Consider the following 21,592-nt stretch of genomic DNA (forward strand, 5'->3'; position numbering starts at 1 on the left):
TAAGATAATAATATGTTAAACATGATTAAGGGTTAGTAATTTCGGAGTGTTATTGGACTTCGGAAGAGAATTTGGACTTTTAAGTTTGGGTCGGATCGGAAGCTCCGATCCCAGCCACTCGGAAGCGCAGCGAAAGCACCGAGATCGGAAGCTTCGATCCAGGAACGGAAGTTCCGATCTCCAGCTGTCAGCAATGCTCGATGACTCAGCCACGAGTTTTGACAAGTGTTGAACGTAGAGCAGATCGGAAGCTCCGATCGCCCGATCGGAAGTTCCTATCCCGACGTGTCACACATGCATGCAATGAGCTGGATCGGAAGCTCCGATCCTGAAATCGAAAGTTCCGATCCTGGCCGGGAATTTTGCCTATAAATAGGGCTTCGCAGATTCATTTTCAATTACGAATTCCCGAGTTTCCTTCTTCAGTTATATAGTGTGAGTTATATATTTGAGGGCCCTATCGGTTATAATAGAGGTTCTGGAATAACCAAGGTGTGGTTATAGTCATCCGGGACTAGCGACTCCAAAGGGCTAACTACGAACGAAGGTATGGTCCGGAAATCTGTTTAAGTTTTGGAAGTACTTATTAGCTTAGTTAAGGCTTATAGAATTTATGTAGTGATACAGTGAACTTTTGAATATAGGCTTGGAACCTAGGATCCTATTTTACTTGAACTAGCCTAGAGGTACGTACACATTGACTGAGATTGCCAGCGAGTATACATGTCTATATGTTGCATTTATTTGGCATTATTATATGACATGATATATGATTTACCGCTTTCCATATTTATATGTCATATGCATATACACGTTGAGCCTATACCTTGTTATACCTGACTATAGAGCCGCTCAGCTCTATACTCGATAGTCTATCACCGAGAGTACCGCGACGGCGGGGGCATTTATGTCTGTCTACTCTGGTGTATTAGACAAGTGTGGTTGCACCCAGAGGTTGATCCGTGCGGTGGCAGCACTCATGTGGCGCCGGTTCTGAGCATGATTTTTCAGATGACCCTGTACCAGTCATCATGTTGCATGCATTATATACATATGTTTACTCATGTCTATGTACTGAGTGTTAGTGCTCACGTCCTAGTTGTTATCTTGGACACCCTATTTCATGGGGCAGGTCGCAGGATGGACGGAGCTGGTAGTTCAAGGCAGGACTAGGGAGCAGGAGCCTTGAGGATTTTATTATACAGCAGGATTCGATATAGCTGTATAATGTTTACTGTTTAAGTTTTTGATTTGATTGTATCACTACAAATTTAAGCCTGGATTATGTTACTAAGCTGATATGCAAATTATGGTTTTGTTTCCGCATGTTTTACTCTGTTAAGTTATTTTGCTGTATTAAGTTTAATGCATGCTATTAGTTGCCAGTTAGTAGGTGATACCATGCAGGGTCACTACAAAACTATAGTCAACATTTAACTTAAAAAAACATGAATAATAATATTATTATTTAAAATATTCACAAAACTTAATATTTGTTATAATAATATTAATACGTACCTCTATGTTATTTCACGTTTAATATCAAATTTACCTGCAAAAACAATATGAACAAAAATTCATATGAATAATAACACATTTTTTAGAGAAATTATTTTTCATGCAAAATATAAAAAGAATTAAAACGATAACATTACAAACGTACCTAATTCAAGAAACAATGTGGAGAAGATTTAAAAAAGCTTCGGTGCTTGCTCAAAAAAAAAAAACTGCTTCGGTGCTTCTTCTATAAAGTAAAAAAAAGAAAGCATTTAAGAAAAGGGAAGGAAAGGGAAGGAAAGTTTCGGCTCTTCAGAAGCTTTCGGTGCATAATAATGAAAGCAACACACAGAATGCCTATTTATTATCACAATCACAATAATTTTGCATCGCGGGTCAAAATGCCCGTGATGCAAAATAACAAAAGGGACACTGATTTGGCAGCGTTCGTTTTTTGGCAGGGGCGTTTAGCAGTATTACTTCAAAACCTCCCACCATGCATTATTTGTGCAAAATAAATTTTTTTTAAAATTATATATAAAAAAAAACCTATTTTTTCACTAAAAATAGTAAAAAAGAAATTGGAAAATTGCGACGAGAGTAGATAAGATAGGCAGGAGCTGGGCTTGCTCTCCTCTCTTCTTCTGTGTCTTAAACTAAGCCACGTGTCGATCATTTTCTGGCATAGGGTATATTCTCTGACCAATAAAAGGGCCCCACTTCAGCACCTTTTTTTAATTTTTTTTTGAGAAAAAAAACAATATATACCTGTTTTAAAAATAAAACCATTATTGATAATAATGTTATCGATCAATTTATGTACATCACTAAAAAATAATGGTCTGATCAAACTTAATAAATGAAGATACAATCTAATCACATAGTATGTTTGTTAGTTTTTGAGCTTTATCTCCTTTTTAATCCACATTATTTGAATCCATCCCATGAATTTGTATTTGTTTGCTTGTTAAAAAAATAATATTTTTCATATAAAATAATATTTTTTCATGAATCGAATAAAATCGAAGTTATATCTCACATAATTGACCCGATAAGTTTTTATGATTAAATATTACTAAATACTGACACAATTTTTTTTTCTTTTTTTTTAATCAAATACTGACACAATTTTCAATACCAATATCACCCTGTTTTTTTTTCCCTTGAAAATGGCAAAAACTCATATGAGACGGTCTCAAGGGTATTTTTTTTTAGACGAGTCTCTTATATGGGTTATTTATTAAAAAATATTATATTTTATGCCAAAAATATTACTAATTATTATAAATATGGATATGATTGACCCATTTCATTTGTGAGACGGTCTTACAAAAGTATTACTCCGTGAAAATACCATCTTTTTTGTCATCACACACAAAATTGAAATCTTGAACATTGTCCGACTCCTTGTAATGCGTGCCACAAAGCTTGTCCCACGGTGTGGGAAAACAGACAATGCCCAAATAATGGATCTCAAACAATTGCCCCATGTATCTATCTCTATTACAGAAATAAAATAGAAAAATAAAAAAAAAATTTGCTCCTTAATTTCTTGGATGTGCCTAATATATCCGAGTCAAACCACATTTCAAGAAGTGACTATAGCTTCATAATAAACCACACAAATATACTCGATTAGCCAAAGCACCAACCGCCATTTTTTGGGGCTTCGGAAGACCTCTGACTGAGCTTCTGTACACTAATGGTCTTTTGATTACTTACTACTCGTTAGTTTCATCAGAATAAGGTGATTTGTTGCAACAAAAAGATCATTTTTCTTCACAAGCTTGAACTTTTTTCATTGAACAAAAAATGTTAAGACGTTTCTTGAATATGTAGGCGATTTGGTAACTTATTTTGTTCACAACCCATTTGGGATTAAGTTTGTTTCTTTCCATTTTTTGGGTTGTTCGAATGTTTGAAACGATATAAAGATCTCAAATTGATTACATGCAGCGGTAGCTAGTAGCTAATCCAGTTGATTACTCCTTTTTCCTTTCTTGACATAAAGTTTTAGTCCTGTTGATGCTATGGAGAAGTATTTGATTTGACTGCTTGTTTGTGTTTTGCAGGGAGATATAAAGATCAAGAAATTTCAAGATTTGTCGTTCAGTGTGGAAAAAAAATGCTGATCAGGTGCACTGCGAATGATGTGCATACAAGAATAACACTGAAGGAGAAATATGCGGATCAAATTGATCTTCTCAGGGTGCATCCATGTCGTGCTCGAGTCAGCCGGAGGTCGAGCCCGGATCGAGCCACCTGGTGCCATGGTTCAAGAATCAAGCTAGCAAAACCAGAGCCGAGGAAAAGGGCACAAGCCGTACTTAGTCCTGTATCAGACCCCACTCCAGCCACCACAAAGGTTTGATTTTTACAAGAGTTTTAAGGGATCAGAATCAAATAACTAATGTATCTTAAATTTTGCGTATTTTTTAGTACTAAAATTTCATATGACAGTTGGAGGGAATAGCCAAATAATTAATCCCTGTGATAACATGAAAATTAGCAATACTTCTGTGTGAAAAAAGCAAACAGTAAATTATTAGTTTGTTATTGAGTTTATTGCACAAAAGCCACCGTGAAATATTGAAAATACACAATTTTCTCAAATGAAATTTTAATAGGCACCTAGACCTTAACCTTTTGGTAATAGTTGCATGTTTAACCCTAGCTTCAATGAGTTATTGAGCACGTGCTGTTACATCGTCTAATCAACAATTTTTTTTATAATATTAGGTCTATGGTATTAAAATATCCTTTTATTGTAGTATTTTTCATATTTACTCAAATACATCACGCGTATTTGTGAATAAAAATTATTTATTTTGATGTGGATGATGTATATGAGTAGATATGAATATTATTACAATAATAAAACTTCATTTTTGTATCATAATCCTAATATTATAAAAAAATGGTTATTTTAGCGCAAAAACAACGCATGTTTAACAAAATCGTCGTGACAGGAGTTAAACGTGCAACTATATACAAAAAGTTAAGACTGAGATGCTTATTAAAATTTTACAAGAAAAAAGTGTGCATTTTCAATATTTCAAATGGGTTTGATGCAATAAACTCGTTTGTTGTATGTCAAAAGCTGCGACAAACTAAAGTATTCATGAAAATACGTATTTTTCTGGATAAAACACAACTGATTTCACTTTCATCCAGAGTTGATTTAGATTTAGATGCATTTGATTATAATTTTTTTTTTTACTGCTCTGAAACCTTAAAACCGACATACTTCATGTGTTTGTACAGCAGTTGTCCTGTAGTGGCTAGAACTATCCATCTGGCAGTAGAAATAACACGTGTATCTATGGTATTAAATATTTTTCTTTGACTCTTTACCATTTCCCACTTGACACTATAAACGCTGAGCCTCTCTGTTATCCTATTTTAAATTTGCATTTACAGGATTTATTGGTTTTTCTCCATAGTTGATAAGTGACAGCATGAAGGTAGTTAATTTGTAAACTGATGTTATTCTTCTTTTTCTTTTGTTATTAAAGATCCAGAGTAAGCCATTTATGTATTGTAACTGCAAAAATGAAAAGTATGTGTTAACTGTGAATTCATTATGTTATGCTCGTAATGTAAAATTTTGCCGGGATTTTGGCTAATGTTTGATTTTATTTCTGATATTTGCCTTCGATTTTCGTCTGCTCCACGTGTATTTGTTGACAAAAATTTTGTTGTTTTGTTTGCAAAGAGAGTTTACACATTTGGCAAGGGAAGGAGTGAGGGGAACAAGGGCATGAAATCCTTGGTAAGTCGATAAATCTTGGAATAAGAGTTTATTTTTTCCTGTTGTTATTATGCTTAAGACCCTTCCTTTTTGTATATGCTGTGCTGCAAAACTGATGGGACATTTAAAACTTAGAAATATCTGGCTAGATAACAAAAGTAGCATAAAAAGATTAAGAAAGGATTCCATATCATTTTGCTTTAGAGAAAAATTCCAAATATTGTGTTTATCACTTAATATAGTGTACCATCATGTTCTTAGATGGAAATTGTGCATGTTAGATAAGTACCAGGGCCAAATTATGCAGCATATTAGGATGTTATTCATTTATGGAAATAAACCCGAATCAAATCTGTACTAGTTAGGAGGCAAAGGTGCAAATCTTGCTGAAATGGCAAGCATTGGTCTATCAGTTCCGCCGGGATTCACCATTTCTACGGAGGCGTGTCAAGAATATCAGCAAATAGGCAAGAAGCTGCCGCAAGGATTGTGGGATGAGATATTGGAAGGTTTAAAAATTGTGGAGGAGGATATGGAAGCTTCACTCGGTGACCCCTTGAAGCCTCTCCTCCTTTCAGTTAGATCTGGTGCAGCGGTGAGTTTTGTTCTTACACAAACATTCTAGTGTGGACTAAAGTTTTTGGCTTAATGTCATTTTAATATGAAGTTTGGTATTCAAATGCTTCTGGTTTAATGTACTATAATCACCAAACTCAATCATATAAATCTTGACATAGAAAGATTATCTTAAATACATCCAAGAGAAGATCAAAATTATGTTTAGGACCACTGATAGGTTTTAATGAATCACCGACCGTTTTGTTAAATTAGATTTCTATGCCTGGCATGATGGACACGGTTCTAAATCTCGGGCTCAATGATGAAGTAGTTGCTGGTTTGGGGGCGAAAAGCGGAGAGCGGTTTGCATATGACTCATATAGACGGTTTCTTGATATGTTCGGAAATGTTGTAAGTTTTTTTTCTCTCCCTGTTTGAAGACATTTCTTGCGCGAGTTCAATATTTCTAAACGTTACTGTTTTTTTTAAGGTAATGGACATTTCACATTCATTGTTCGAAGAAAAACTAGAAAAGATGAAAAGTGAAAAAGGCATAAAGCTTGATACTGATCTAACAGCCTCTGATTTGAAAGAGCTGGTGGAAGAATATAAAAGTGTCTATCTTGAAGCTAAGGGTGAAAAGTTCCCTTCCGGTATGCTTTCCCTTTTCTTCAAGAACTTTTTGTTTATCAAGAAGAATAAAAACTTGTACTATTTTTGTTCCAGTCTTTTTCAAGAACTTAAGCTGTGTTTTTCGTTCTGTTCGTATCAGATCCAAAGAAGCAACTGGAGTTGGCTATAAAAGCAGTTTTTAATTCATGGGACAGTCCAAGGGCGATAAAATACCGAAGCATTAACCAAATAACAGGTCTGAAAGGAACTGCTGTTAATATTCAATGTATGGTATTTGGAAACATGGGAAACACTTCAGGAACAGGTGTTCTCTTTACAAGAAATCCGAGTACTGGGGAAAACAAGCTCTATGGGGAGTTTCTGATTAATGCGCAGGTCTTAATCACATATAGTCATTTCTATTTATGTTGAGAATATACACTTTTCATGGCTTTTTTGCTTTATAGGGAGAAGATGTTGTTGCTGGAATTAGAACTCCAGAGGACTTGGATACCATGAAGAATTGTATGCCTGAAGCTTATAAAGAGCTAGTGGAAAATTGTGAAATACTAGAGGGACATTACAAGGATATGATGGTACTGATGTGTTGTGTATTGTACGAATTTTTCGAATTAACCATGTTTCAAATCTGGTGCGGATAAGGATGTTGCTGTATACTGCAGGACATTGAATTCACTGTCCAAGAAAATAGGCTGTGGATGTTACAATGTAGATCCGGTAAGCGCACAGGTAAAGGTGCTGTAAAGATTGCAGTAGACATGGTTAATGAAGGGCTCGTTGATTCTCGTACTGCAATAAAAATGGTAGAACCTCAGCATCTTGATCAACTTCTTCATCCGCAGGTACAAGAGAGCGTATATATCACCCGTTTTTTTGTAGAACTTCGTGCTCTCGTTAACGTCAGCTATTTTCGTTTAGTTTGAGGATCCGTCTGCTTACAAGAATTCTGTGATAGCCAAAGGTTTGCCTGCATCTCCCGGTGCGGCAGTTGGCCAGGTCGTTTTTAGTGCCGAAGATGCTGAAGAATGGCACGCTCAAGGGAAGAGTTGCATCTTGGTACGATCGTCCATCCAGTCATCTTTAACATTTGATATCCCATGCATCGCGATCATTTTTCCTAGAATATTGCATTCCTTAATCTTGTTTCCTTAATCTTGTTTTAATCGTAAAAGTTAAATGTTCTTGATCTTACTTGGTTTAAGGTGAGAACTGAAACAAGTCCAGAGGATGTAGGAGGTATGCATGCAGCTGCTGGGATTTTGACTGCTAGAGGTGGCATGACGTCTCATGCAGCAGTTGTTGCTCGTGGATGGGGGAAATGTTGCGTTTCTGGTTGTTCTGATATACGTGTTAACGACTCCGAGAAGGTTGAGTATTAAATTATGAAAAAGATCTCAACAAAGTTTAAAAAGTTTGTATGTAAATATCATAAGAAAATGCAGGTATTTATGGCTGGAGACAAAGTTATTCATGAAGGAGAATGGATCTCTCTTAACGGGTCAACTGGTGAAGTAATCTTGGATAAGCAGCCACTATCCCCTCCTGCTCTGACTGGGGATCTGGAAATTTTCATGTCATGGGCAGATGAGATCAGGCGAATCAAGGTGCTTCAAAGATTCTTGAAACAGAACGAGCACCGTTTTCTGTATCAAAATCATGAAGTTTTGCTGGTATTATTACTAATCTGTGGGTGATGATGGTTTAAATATCAGGTTATGGCGAATGCTGATACGCCTGAAGATGCTCTAACAGCTCGGAGTAATGGAGCACAAGGGATTGGATTGTGCAGGACAGAACACATGGTGAGCATTCCTCTGCTTCAGAACTTGTGCATCTATTGTTTCTTAAATGTTCTATGTTATCCATCTAATCATAAATAGCGTGGTGTATGATATCGTTCGCGCTCTATTTGTGTCAGTTCTTTGCTTCAGACGAGAGGATCAAGGCAGTGAGAAAGATGATAATGGCAGTAACACTTGAACAGAGGAAGCAAGCCTTAGACTTGCTGTTACCTTATCAACGAGCTGATTTCGAAGGAATTTTTCGAGCTATGGATGGTAAATCTTTTTTTTATCAGAACCAATAGTTCAGATCTCATGATGCTACTTTATGCATATGTGTAATATAGTTAACATTTGGATAAATTGTACAAACTATTAAATAAAAAGCTGGCTCTTTTTTTTCAACATTTCTCAGGTCTGCCTGTGACAATCAGACTTTTAGACCCTCCACTGCATGAATTTTTACCAGAAGGCGACATTGAACAGATTGTCGGGGAACTAACTGTCGACACGGGTATGAGCGAAGACGAAGTTTATACAAGGATAGAAAAACTATCAGAAGTAAATCCTATGCTTGGATTTCGGGGATGCAGGTATTGTAGCTTGAGTTATGCTACATGTATACATTCAGTTACATACACAGTTATAACTTCGAAGGCAACGTGGGATCGAAATGTGTACATATAGGAGTATCGTACTATCTTTCATCTCTATGTTTATGTATGGAATGAATTAAAATTTTCAGGCTAGGAATATCGTACCCCGAGCTGTCCGAAATGCAGGTTCGAGCAATATTCCAGGCTGCTATCTCCATGACCAACCAAGGTGTTACAGTCCTTCCGGAAATAATGGTTCCTCTGATTGGAACACCTCAGGCATGTTACACAAACACTGTTTTCATCACATTCTTGAACCTTGGGAACTATACGTAAAAAAATTCGCTGTGAAACGAATATGCCCTCGATCTCGGGTGTATCCAATATGAGAAGGTGACCGCGTCTAAAATCTAGTTATTTATGCTTTGCAGGAATTGAGTCATCAAGTGAGTTTGGTTCGTGGAGTTGCGAGTAAAGTTTTTTCGGAGATGGGTGCCTCAGTGAGCTATAAAGTTGGCACGATGATAGAAATTCCGCGAGCTGCTTTGGTTGCGGATGAGGTACAAAACTTGCATTTTGTGGTAATGGAATGATCTGAACATTTGAAGGATCAAAGTATGAAGTTTTGTGTTTCTTGATTTATGTGTGAAGATTGCAAAAGAAGCAGAGTTCTTCTCCTTTGGGACAAATGACCTTACACAGATGACATTTGGGTACAGCAGAGACGATGTGGGCAAGTTTCTTCCTATTTACTTGTCAAAGGGTATTCTGCAAAACGACCCGTTTGAGGTTTGTCACTTTCCGTGGCTCTGTCAATCTTTTTTGGTGACAAAAATTAAAAATTGAGGCATAACTGAACTTATCTTTTTTGGTGACAAAAATTAAAAATTGAGGCATAACTGAACTTATCTTTTTTGGTGACAAAAATTAAAAATTGAGGCATAACTGAACTTTGAAATATACTTGGAGCTTGTATCATGTCAAAATTTGATGAGTTACTTCTTGGCAATAGGTACTTGATCAGAAAGGCGTTGGCCAGCTGATCAAGATAGCAACGGAACGTGGGCGTGCAGCTCGACCGAGCCTAAAAGTGAGCTCTTCTCGAATCAATTTGAATAGTAAATGCCATTATACAAGTTTTAGAGTCAAATCAAATGACACGTTAAAATGACAGGTGGGAATATGCGGAGAGCATGGTGGGGAGCCTTCTTCTGTTGCGTTTTTCGCAGAAGCGGGACTTGATTATGTTTCATGCTCTCCTTTCAGGTATCATCCAACTACCTACCTCTACTTGCATCTCGAGATGAAATGATTTCTTGTTTTAAACCGTTGATTTCTTGTGTAATTTTTGCTATTTTTTCAGAGTGCCTATTGCAAGGCTTGCTGCAGCGCAAGTTGCAGTGTGAAGTCAGTTTCAAGAGGGATATGTTGATATGTGCTCGTAAGGAGTTGTATATATAAATATAAACATAAATAAAATGTACAAATCTTGGAAGTTTTTGTTTTTTCTTGTACACACGTAAGTACTAAGATCCTCAATATTTACAAGAGGACAAAAATTCATGTAAATGTAACATTTCTACAATAAAGAATCAAGGAACTGACAAGGTGAGTTTTGCAATGCATTCAAAATTTAAATGTTGTGCGTTTAAACTTTAAGCTTATTAAATTTTTTTACCACTTGTCAATATTTTCCCACAGTTTATCATGAAGACTTGCTTGGTTCAGTAACTTCTATTCATAGAATAGTAGATTAATCAACATATCAGAGAGATTGAGCCCTGATCAGGAAATATGGAACTTGCCAGAAATGTGGCAAATATTTCCTGGTATAAATCAGTAGCTGCAAAAGAATCGAGTCGATGTCCTGAACCAAAGGATGAACCTCCAGGCCTGTGTAAGAACAAGAAAAAATATGCACACTCCCTACGCAGGCATTATCCTGTTCAGGTTCAAAGGGACTTTCTCAGCCTGAACTGCCAGTTTCCTGGCCAAATGGCCAGTGCTTAGCAGATTCAGACACCCCTGGTGCATTTTTTCATCAATAATCGAGATTATAGAATGGATCAAACATTAAAGCACAGGAAGAAAGGGTCTTTATTGCGGACTACTGGTACTAATCAAAGACAATATCAACAAAAGATGTTTCTCTTAAGCTGTTCAACAAACTAGCAGCCATTTCATCTACTTACCAATTACCATCTGTGCTTGAAGACGACGACTCTAACTGGTGTTCATAAGTAACCACCATGGATCATTGTCAGGGGATCATAGGCCACAACATGGTGTGTTATGCTTTTGGAAGAAAATCCTGCAATTAATGAACCAATCAAGAAATGAGTGAGAGGTGTTAGATATAGATTCATGGAGATAAAGAGCAAATTCTAATTGTTTCTTGCTTTTTATCATTATAAATGCTGTAGCATTGGGGCTGTATTTCCCATTGTGTTTAGCAAAACTTCATATAATTCCCCAGTTGGCTTAAGAGAAACTTCACCTTTAGGTAGTTTTAGACTTGATGTAATCTTCTGGCAAGTAGATTTCTCCTCCAGATTCACCATGTTGTTCCCCACTGATAGTTTTTTTTGCAGCCAAGAATTCTGCACTCATAGCATCCATGCCTTGCTGAATTGCTTCCTCTGCTGTCCCATAACCATGCTCCTCAGCAAACTTTCTAACATCCTCAGTTATTTTCATAGAACAAAACTTAGGTCCACACATAGAGCAGAAATGGGCCACTTTGGCGCCATCGGATGGGAGGGTTTCATCATGAAATGACATGGCAGTCATTGGGTCCAGTGACAAAGCAAATTGATCCATCCATCGGAACTCAAATCTTGCCTTGCTAAGTGCGTCATCCCAAGCTTGAGCATGGGGGTGTCCTTTAGCTAAATCAGCTGCATGTGCGGCTATTTTATACGCTATAACCCCGGTCTTCACATCATCTCGATTAGGTAAACCAAGATGCTCTTTAGGAGTTACATAACAGAGAAGTGCAGTGCCAAGAGCTCCAATATTGGCTGCACCAATGGCTGAGGTTATGTGATCATATCCAGGAGCAATATCGGTGGTCAGAGGTCCAAGAGTGTAGAATGGTGCTTCATTACACCATTCCAGCTGCTTTTGCATATTCTCAGGAATCTTGTGCATTGGAATATGTCCAGGGCCTTCATTCATGACCTGTATACATGATGTGTCATCTTGGATGAAGAAAAAACATCTTAAACGAGTACTTTATGAATATGATTCGTTTGATCAATCAAATTACGATTATAAGACCCAGATAAAATAAAGTTCGACGATAAAATAAAATCATAACTTGGGGACTACTAAATTGTCAAGTGATCTTTCATATTGCCAAACTAAGTACAGGTAATAAAATTTCTTTTTGTTACCTGTACATCCTTTTCCCAAGCTCTTCGGGTCAATTCGCCCTGAGTTAAGAGTTCTGCAAACTGAGCAGTATCATTAGCATCATAAATTGATCCAGGCCTCAATCCATCACCGATTGACAATGATATGTCATACTGATTACAAATGTCTAGAATCTCATCCCAATGCTCATACGCAAAGTTCTCTCTGTGATATGTTAGGCACCATTTTGCATGAATGGACCCTCCACGAGAAACGATTCCGGTCATCCTCTTAGCTGTTAGAGGGATGTACCGGAGCAGAACTCCAGCATGAATCGTAAAGTAATCAACACCTTGTTCGGCTTGTTCAATTAGTGTGTCCCTGAAAATTTCCCAGCTAAGATTCTCAGCGATCCCGTTGACCTTTTCCAGAGCTTGATAGATGGGAACAGTTCCAACCGGTACAGCAGAGTTGCGTAAGATCCATTCACGAGTTTCATGGATGTGACGTCCAGTTGAAAGATCCATAATGGTATCAGCACCCCACATTGTTGCCCATTGAAGCTTGTGAACCTCTTCCTCAATGGAACTTACAACAGCAGAGTTTCCAATATTAGCATTTACTTTCACCAAGAAGTTGCGCCCAACTATCATCGGCTCCAACTCTAAGTGCTTCTTGTTTGAGGGAATGATTGCACGGCCACGAGCAACTTCTGATCTCAGATATTCTGGGTCGAGCTTTTCACGAGCAGCACAGTATGCCATCTCTTCAGTAATGATACCTTGCTTGGCATAGTACATCTGAGTAAACCTTGGTCCTCCCAATTTCTCTCTTCTGTCAATCCACTCCTTCCTCAATTTTGGGAGTCCTGTTCAACATACCATTTCCTTATATTTTTTAGCATCTGAACCGAAAAACCTAGATATGACCAAGATATTCACAAAAACTTTTTATGAAGTTTGAAAATTCAATAATATATGCAGCATGCATGAGTTTGTCATACACCCGAGTAATCTCAAACACCTATGCAATCACGACAGTAAAGTAAGGAGAAGGACGAGTCTGAACAAATTGGAAAAAAATTGAGAATGATAAGACAAATGCTTACCAAGACGTGGATTGATGTTCTGCGGACCACTGGTGTCATAGGTGTCAAAAGGTGGGTTTTCACCAGATAGATGGATCCGTCGGAATGGAACTCTAAGCAAATGACCAGATAGTTCGTGCACGACTTCCCTGAAAAAGAAGCATCACTACCTTAGACATGTTTCAACATAAAAGAAAAGATTCGCTAACTTTAATTAAACTGGAAATTATCATTTACAGTTTCAACCTCACGAGCTACAATGGAAGTCATCTATTTTATAGAAATACTCACACATGTTCTTTCGAGCTTTTAGGAAAGCATTCTTCAAAGGATGGAAGTGGAAGAAAGTCAGGAGCACTAGGATCTTCCGTGTGCTTCCGTTGCTTAACCTTTTCTTTATTGGTTGCTGGGGGATCAAAGGTTAATGTAGCTTTGGGGCCTGCAAAAGAAGAGGAGTCGATATCCTTTCTATGTAAACTAGTAACCTGTCCATTCACATCAATCCCACGGAAGAAGGAGCTGTTCAGAAATTTCAGGGAAGTCGAATGATTTCTGTTGTTGCATACGACTGATGCCAGACTAGTTTGCATCGACGCCATCTCTGGTTATGCAATCAAAAAACAATCAAACAAGATTCCCTTTTATTAAACTGTTAAACCGATGTACTGAGGATATATAATTGACAATTAGGATAAGATAAAGTATCAGCAGAAGAGCAAACCAAACTGATGCCAAATTGAAAATACAGTTAACGCAAAGATTAGTGATAAACTCTGTTCTATCCATGAAAACTATCATACCATTCTCAAACAAGATCAAAAATTGCAACTGTAGCAACAAGTGTCTTAAGGATGCATTCTACAAGAATAAAAATGAAATAATAATCCAATAAAATCTCAAATCCATTCTGACAAGTTCCAGAATAAACCCCTTTTACCATGCCAAATCATAACCGTTACTTTCAAGGTAAAAATGGTTCACGTATCTAAAGCTTCTTCCTTTTCAATCTTTCATGCAAAACTTGAGCTCAGTGATAAGGGATCCTTGAGAATGTGACAGGTAAGTATTGATCAATCCACTATCATCCAAGAACTCGCACGGGAAATCAAGGTAAAGAATAACTAGATTTTCAAACCCATCAAATATCACACATCCAAAAACAACCGAAAAGTTAATCAAATAAATTAAACATTATCTTCATAAAAAAAAAAAAAAAATCACCACCGCAATCCATGCATTCAATAATCCTACGCTGCACACTCAGTAACCTAGAAATACAGAAATGGCGGTCAACCAAGCAGCATGCAGAAGAATTTAGCTGAAATCTACAAACTTTTTAAACCATGATTTTTAACCCGGATCGTCAAACACAGGAAAAGGCGAAAAAAAAAAAGAAAAAGGGAAAAACAACACGCACCTTAGCCGATGATTTGTCACTGAGAGGGACGCCTCGCTATGTGTGAAGCAAAATGGAGTGAGAGCAGATTCAATCTACACCCCGCGTTTATATATCCGAGAAAAAGCCACAAAAAAGCGGACTGATTCAGATTTCGTGTAACAAATAATAAATAATTGGATCTTTAAGGGGGATTTATATTTCTTTAAGTCACAAATATCCTTTGCAAAAGACGAATTCCGGAAAAAATATCGTCTCTACACCTCACCATAAAATCATCATTTTGTTGATATGTGTTAAAGGAGTTTGTTGAATAGTCTTTAATGCAAAAGCATCTAGCAACTTAATTTGAATTGGAGGATATTATATTACATTATTATATGAAAAATTATTTTTGTCCCATGAGTCTGTCACTTTCAATCTCTTTTTTGTTTTTGTTTTTTACCATTTTAGTAGTACACGTCAATATGATGCTGATGTTGAAGTGATATTTATAACCCTATGTTAGGATTTTCGAAAAAAAAAATCGTCAAAAATCAAAATATATAAAATTAAAATTAAAGTATAAAAATATAAAAAAATCAAAATGACAACGTTATCGAACCAAAATTACAATTTTCACTATATTATATCATTGAAAGTAGAAGATATGTTATTTATATTTTTATATATCTTATAAAGGATCATTCATACGCATTTGTAATTTTGCCACGTACTAATTCTTAAATTGTATCATTCACGTATGTTTTCTACACGATTTCGGTTAGATTTCAACTTACCAATGATAGATCTAATGTCTCATTATTTGAAACGTCAACAATATATAATTAATTACGTCTATGTGTAAAAATACGAACCGTTGGATGCATGATTTGGATATTACTCATATGCTAGGATCTCATCCACCACGATTTCATCTAAGTTGGAATTACATTATTAATTTTTTTTTAAGTGGGATTACATTATTATTGTTATTATTATTATTATTATTATTATTTTAACATTAAGCCCGGGGTGTCAAATTTGAATCCAATCCACGGACTCGAGCCCACTCGAAAAATAACAAGTTAAAGTTTGAAAGTTTTCAAGTTTGAATTGGACCCACATTTGATCTGGAATAAAGTAATCGGATTCGGTAAAATTTTTCTTATTATTATTTTTTTTGCATAGAATTTAGAAAATTCTAATATTTTTTATATGTTGTATATATGTTTGAAACCATTCTGGAACCAGAAAAACATAGAGATCGCATTATCATAGGATATTACAAATCAATGTAGGATATTACAAAATCATACATAGGATATTACCAAATAATTTGATTATCAGTTCTCAAAAAAATCGCTCGAAAACGCCTAAACGTCATTACACGGCTAAAATGGCTAAAGAGCTGAAAGATAACTTTTAATCAAAAATTTGAACATGTGATTTAACCTACTGATTTAACCCATAATAACTTGATTTATGTTTTATGAATCCATAAACAAAATAAGAACCAAGTTATAAATAATTATATTGTCAGCTCATGATTTAGTACAAAATAGTTTTAGCCTGCCATTTAGGCTAAATACAAAAATATTAAAAATTTAAATATAAACAAAATTTAAAAAGAACAAGGAAACTTACAATAAAACAAGTGGTAGTTTTATTTCTGAAATCTCCAAGAAAATAATTGCAAGAGAGTTTCTAAGAGAGAGTAGTATTCTAAAATGCAGCGTACTTACAAGACTAAAAACTATCATATAAATAGAGGAAAGAGCCGGACATGAAACCCCGGATTATAAAAATAAATAAAAAATAGTATAACCAATAATACAACTTTACTTTGTAAAAGTAAATAATTCCAAACTACTTTATTAAAGTAGTGCATCAATTTCTTTAGTGGTCCTTACCACTTTGAGTGGTCTGCCATCATCGTGGTCCTTGGTGGCCATCATAACCATCTTGATTTTTCAAACCTTTATTAATGGTAGTCGCATCATGTCATCACATCATGTCTCTTGGTAGTTGTTGATGAATGCATTCTGGAGTTTTCGGATATTTTCTCATACAATGCTGAAATTTAGCATTATGATATTTGATTGATTTCTTGATTTCTTTGAGAATCCTTTTCCTTTGTGGATAAAAGTAGTTGTGAGGACTCGGGCACTAATCTCTCAAATCATAATGATTAATCCAAGATCATGAATTAACACCAAGCAATCAAGCAAGCAAAGGCTAAAAAATTTTTTTTTTATAAGACTGCACTGCGCGCGCGCGAGCTCGCCCCTCGCGCGTGCGCAGCTCAATGGGGCAGCAGCCCCCAAGGCCTGGCCTGGCCTGCGCGTGCGCGCGAGCAGGGGCTCGCCCGTGCGCAGGCCAGACGTCCAAAAAAATAAAATAGCACAAGGTTGCTGCTGTCAAAACTTTCCCATGCCAATTCTGAACATCTAAACAAAATATAACAAAGCTAACATGAATCTCATACATGCTACAATGATATACCAATGCCAACAAGAGTCTTAAACATGCTACTAGTTCCAAGTATAAATCACATAATAGAATGCTAATAATTCTTGACACCTATCCAAGGGAATAACATTATGTTCATGCCAACTCCCCTAAAATAACATCAAGACTAGAAGCATAATTATACAAAAAACTTCAAAGCCACATCATAAGATGCTACAACAAGTAGAGTTTCAACTCTTCACATAAACAATCTCAAGTTTACATGTAGAACCTACAAAAAGTAACTCAACTAGATTTCAAGGTAGCAACATCATATACATCTAGATTAAAGGCTAGTCTCAAGCTTTAATACAAACATCAAAACATGAAAAGATATTAAAGTCTCAACCAATGTTTCAACAACTCAACATTGGAATCCAAATCTAACAACATTGGAATCCAAATCTAACATGTTTGACAAAACATAAACTTCTTCTAACACTCGAGTCTCCACTCTAATCTCTCAATCTCTCGCTTTCCTGTCAAATCCGACTCGCTTACTCTTCAACCTGATGCAATGCACACATACAAGCAAAACAACAGCCGGATAACTCCGGTGAGAATAAATCTCAGTATGAAAGGCATCTATATAAAACAAGTAAATATAACTCAACAAGTAAATCTACTATCACAATCATCATTTCCTTATACCCTTACTTGTCGAATATATTTCAAAGAAAATTCATTTAGAACATAAAGACTCAAAGACAAGTCGAGGGTTCAAGGATTCAAGTCTCACAGAATTGATATTTTTAAAATTCATTTCGTTGGGATCCCGGGAATATAATAAGGCCACAAATCAAGCCTCCCACCTACACTCCCGCTCGAGGTGATAACAATCTCGTATTTCCTGAACTGTGAACACTATACTGAGAACCGTGGTAAAAAGAAATCAAGTCAGATCTCTAGCCTCTCATATACAAGTTAACCACGTCCAATATTTTCTTTTCGATTCTGTTTTCAAGGTTTCGAAAGCATTGTGGCTCAAGAGGTTTACTATCAACTCTAAAATCAATCTACCACAACTCAACAAGCATATTATGTTTGAATCAAACAACTCAAATATCAAACAAATCAACTAAGTCAAGTAATTCATGTAAATCATAAAAGATTAAGTAAAACAACTAATCATGCATGTATGTGATTTAATAAACTCAAAAACCACCACATTCTCGAGTTATTCTACCTGTCGAGGTTAATGTCGAATCATACCTTTCTTCTCTTATTCTAAACTTCTCAAACTCTTGCAACTTCTGATCACACAAGCTTCTACAAAATCTGCTCAAACCTTCTTGTTATTTCAACTCTAGTTGTGTCCAACTTGTAGCTCATGTCAATTCAATTCCGGACTCGTCGAATCGACTTCGATACCTTTCAAATTAAATCTGAATTAAAGTGTTTACAAGTCATATATTAGCATTCAATTTCATCTAATCTCATAATTGCTTTAACACTTCAAAACTTTCCAAGATAACCGACATTCAAACCGGTATCGTATCGGTTACAAACCGGCACCGAGAAGTCCTATCTATTAATTCTAAAAACTTACACAACCTTCAAACATTGCTATCTAATTCATATCAATATCATTTCATCACTACAATTTCGAAATCAACATCTCAATTTTTCAAAAATTCATCAAACTAAAATTGACGGCGTAACGGCTCGAATTCGGTAATTCCAAAAGCATAAACACCATCAATACTATACTTCAAACCTATTTCCATACTCAATTCAATCCATATCACACGAAATCAGTAACCCAAAAATTCCAGATATTTCAGAAAATATTCAATAATTCAAAAACATGTTCAAACGACGATCTTTTCTAAATCCGGCTAAGATACGCTATCGTCGTATATACTAGAACACGTTTATACAATCAAATCGTAATTCTAAAAACATCTCAAAATTAAAACATGGTAGAATTTAGCCAAACTTACGTCAAAGTGTAGCACTCGAAGCCGTGATCGCGAATATACGATCAATTTGAAATTCTACCGGCCGGATCGAATTCTATTAATTTTGGAAGACAAGAATCGACCATGGTTCTTCTTTTCTCCTCTCTCTTGGTCTTGGCTGTAAATTCTGATGAAATACATGCAATTACATAGGGATCTACACGTGTGATCCCCACTTGCAAGTGCTATTTGCACTTTGACCCCTAAACTTTTGGACAATTGCAAATCAGTTCCCGAACAAGCGATTTAATTCAATTTCAATCCTAAATAATTTAAGAATAATAGAATTTAACTCTAAACTCCAAATATTCTTAAATTAAAAATTCTTGGATTAAAATCGCATTTTAGTCCTTGAACTTCTCAATATTTGCAAATTGGTCCCTACTCGAGTTTCTTCTTCAAATTAAATCCTCTTTAATTCCAAAACTCGGAATTTAAATCTTAATCTCATAAATATTCAATTATAATATTTATTCTCTTAATTTAAGAATCTCGGAATTTAATTTCCAAATATCCGTAAATTCTCAAATTAAATATTTTCGGCTCGTAAATTACATATCTAACTTCCATAATTTCCAAATTGAATATTTTCCAAATACGAAATTTAAATCTCTAATTCCGTAATAAATATTAATATTTTCAGGGTCTTACAATTCCTCCCTTCTAAGGAATGATTTCGTCCTCGAAATCGCATTCAATCGTACTACTGAATCTCGTAGACTGTAAAGCTGACCGAAGTAATTCTTACTTCAATTCTAAGAGCTTAGATATATTTTTTAATATCTTATCTTCTTCTTTCTTTCTGATCAAAATCTGTATCTATTATTCATCAAATCATAATGAAATTTCTTTCTGAATCAGATATTGCTTCGGAGAGAACATTTCTCACTGAACATTTTGTTCAAGTTTCAAACTCTGACTCTATCTAATCTGCTCTGTTCAAATTCAGTACGAATCAATCTTCATATTCTCTGTCTTTTATCAAGCCACATCTGATCTGATCACCGATACTGTTGCAATACCGAATCATCACAAAGAAACTTCTGCTTTTCTTCTCATTTCTTAATCAAAAACACGATTTCTATATCAATCGAGTAACGGTTACAGGAATTGCAATAAGCAAGTGGCAAAATCTATCAGTTAGTATCGAATCAGATACTATAGTTCTGAGCATTTTCTCAAATCTGGATAGTCACCTTAGACAATCCATCAATCAAAGGGTGGTATAAAGCAATCAAACACTCAGAACTTCTGAAAATCGATGCCACAATCTACCAACTAAATCTCAAATCTCTATCTCGACAATAAATTTCAACAATTTCCTGTAATTTCATCATATCACTAACTTCTTAACAACTAGCAACTCATATCGATATTACAGCTAATACAGCATATTCTTGAATCAGACGAATCTATTTCAATACAAATCGCAAACTCATGATGATTTGAGTAATTTTGAACTAAAATCTGTCGAAAAAATATTCTTGTTTCGACTTTAGAGTTGCTAAACTGAATCATAGATCACTCAGTTTCTTCTTTTCTGCTTCTATTACTTGAAACGTAGGTATCGAAAACGCAATTCTTTCATATCGTCTTCCATTTTCTTTTACTAATACTGATTTTCAAGTAATTCATACAACATTTCCAAACAACTGAATGGATATATAATCTGTTGTAGTGTGCCTCTTTCAGAATGTGATATCTCATGTCTAGATTATCTGGCACAATCAAACGAATATTCATCTCAAAGTCCAGTATCTCTGATCTGCTATCTTGTCTCATATCTCAAGTTCAAAACAAAGTCTTTAATCAGTTGATCAAGAATTCTTCTAATTTTCTTCTTTCTATTTCTCAAGTTCTGGAAAAAAATCATACAATCAATCCAAAACTCTTACTGATACTCTGAATCAAACTTTCTATCAGTTACGAGCCAACAACATCAAAATATACTGAATACATATATCAATTGATCAACAACTCTTGAAATTCATAATCAAAGAAACTCACTGAAGTCAAGGCCATCCAAAGAGCAAATATTCTGAATGACAAAATCTGCTAAGTGAAAACAACTCACTTGCATCTCGACTTTAAGCGAGTGAATAAAATAAGACTCTATCAAGGAATAAGAGCCAATCAAAATCAATCGAGGTTGAATACAAAACCTCATAATCGATATCAAGAAATTCAAGAGTCATGATCCTATGATATAATAGATTCAGCAACATCAAAGAGAAGGCTCAACTGTAACTGATTTTCATAATTATCTTATCAGATCTCTAAATTCTTCCCAAATAATCATGATTGATCCATAAACTTATTCAATACCCAAAATAAAGCGGAACCTGAATTTGGGAACTCGTACTATATTTCAAGTAACACAATCAACTTCAATTCAATCTTATTTCTTTCAAACTATAATTCAGCTTTTCAGATTTAATTACTGATATCTACTTTCATAGCCGTTTACTAAGGTTAGCACATAGCAATT

The 21,592-nt window shown here is 35.6% G+C and overlaps 2 protein-coding genes across 4 annotated transcripts; one reads left to right on the forward strand and one right to left on the reverse strand.

Annotated features, from left to right (window-relative positions):
- Nucleotides 1-3,092: 3,092 nt before the first annotated feature.
- On the forward strand, nucleotides 3,093-10,312 carry LOC140876095 (pyruvate, phosphate dikinase, chloroplastic). Its single transcript, XM_073279951.1, has 21 exons — nucleotides 3,093-3,244; nucleotides 3,570-3,862; nucleotides 5,213-5,269; nucleotides 5,610-5,843; nucleotides 6,080-6,217; nucleotides 6,297-6,459; nucleotides 6,579-6,814; nucleotides 6,886-7,014; nucleotides 7,102-7,281; nucleotides 7,358-7,495; nucleotides 7,642-7,806; nucleotides 7,882-8,043; nucleotides 8,152-8,241; nucleotides 8,358-8,496; nucleotides 8,636-8,813; nucleotides 8,966-9,095; nucleotides 9,248-9,376; nucleotides 9,468-9,605; nucleotides 9,829-9,906; nucleotides 9,991-10,082; nucleotides 10,180-10,312. The coding sequence occupies exons 2-21, from the start codon at nucleotides 3,623-3,625 to the stop codon at nucleotides 10,220-10,222; spliced, it is 2,859 nt and encodes a 952-aa protein (XP_073136052.1). The 5' UTR covers nucleotides 3,093-3,244; nucleotides 3,570-3,622; the 3' UTR covers nucleotides 10,223-10,312.
- On the reverse strand, nucleotides 10,253-14,923 carry LOC140876096 (phosphomethylpyrimidine synthase, chloroplastic). 3 transcript variants are annotated; one of them, XR_012148668.1, is made up of 7 exons: nucleotides 14,479-14,604; nucleotides 13,549-13,858; nucleotides 13,279-13,406; nucleotides 12,212-13,038; nucleotides 11,314-11,996; nucleotides 11,009-11,127; nucleotides 10,253-10,841 (listed from the first exon to the last, which is right to left on the reverse strand). XR_012148668.1 is itself a non-coding variant. In XM_073279954.1 (6 exons), exons 2-5 carry the CDS (start codon nucleotides 13,854-13,856, stop codon nucleotides 11,316-11,318), a joined length of 1,944 nt encoding a protein of 647 aa, XP_073136055.1. In that variant the 5' UTR covers nucleotides 13,857-13,858; nucleotides 14,675-14,923; the 3' UTR covers nucleotides 10,871-11,127; nucleotides 11,314-11,315. The 3 variants fall into 3 exon arrangements, 2 of the variants coding, with proteins under 2 accessions (XP_073136055.1, XP_073136053.1); XM_073279954.1 differs by lacking the exons at nucleotides 10,253-10,841; nucleotides 14,479-14,604 and adding an exon at nucleotides 14,675-14,923 and having other exon boundaries at nucleotides 10,871-11,127; XM_073279952.1 differs by lacking the exon at nucleotides 10,253-10,841 and having other exon boundaries at nucleotides 10,871-11,127.
- Nucleotides 14,924-21,592: the final 6,669 nt, after the last annotated feature.

The sequence above is a fragment of the Henckelia pumila genome, chromosome 1 (genome assembly GCF_033568475.1).
Source record: "Henckelia pumila isolate YLH828 chromosome 1, ASM3356847v2, whole genome shotgun sequence".
NCBI classification, from domain to species: Eukaryota; Viridiplantae; Streptophyta; class Magnoliopsida; order Lamiales; family Gesneriaceae; genus Henckelia; species Henckelia pumila.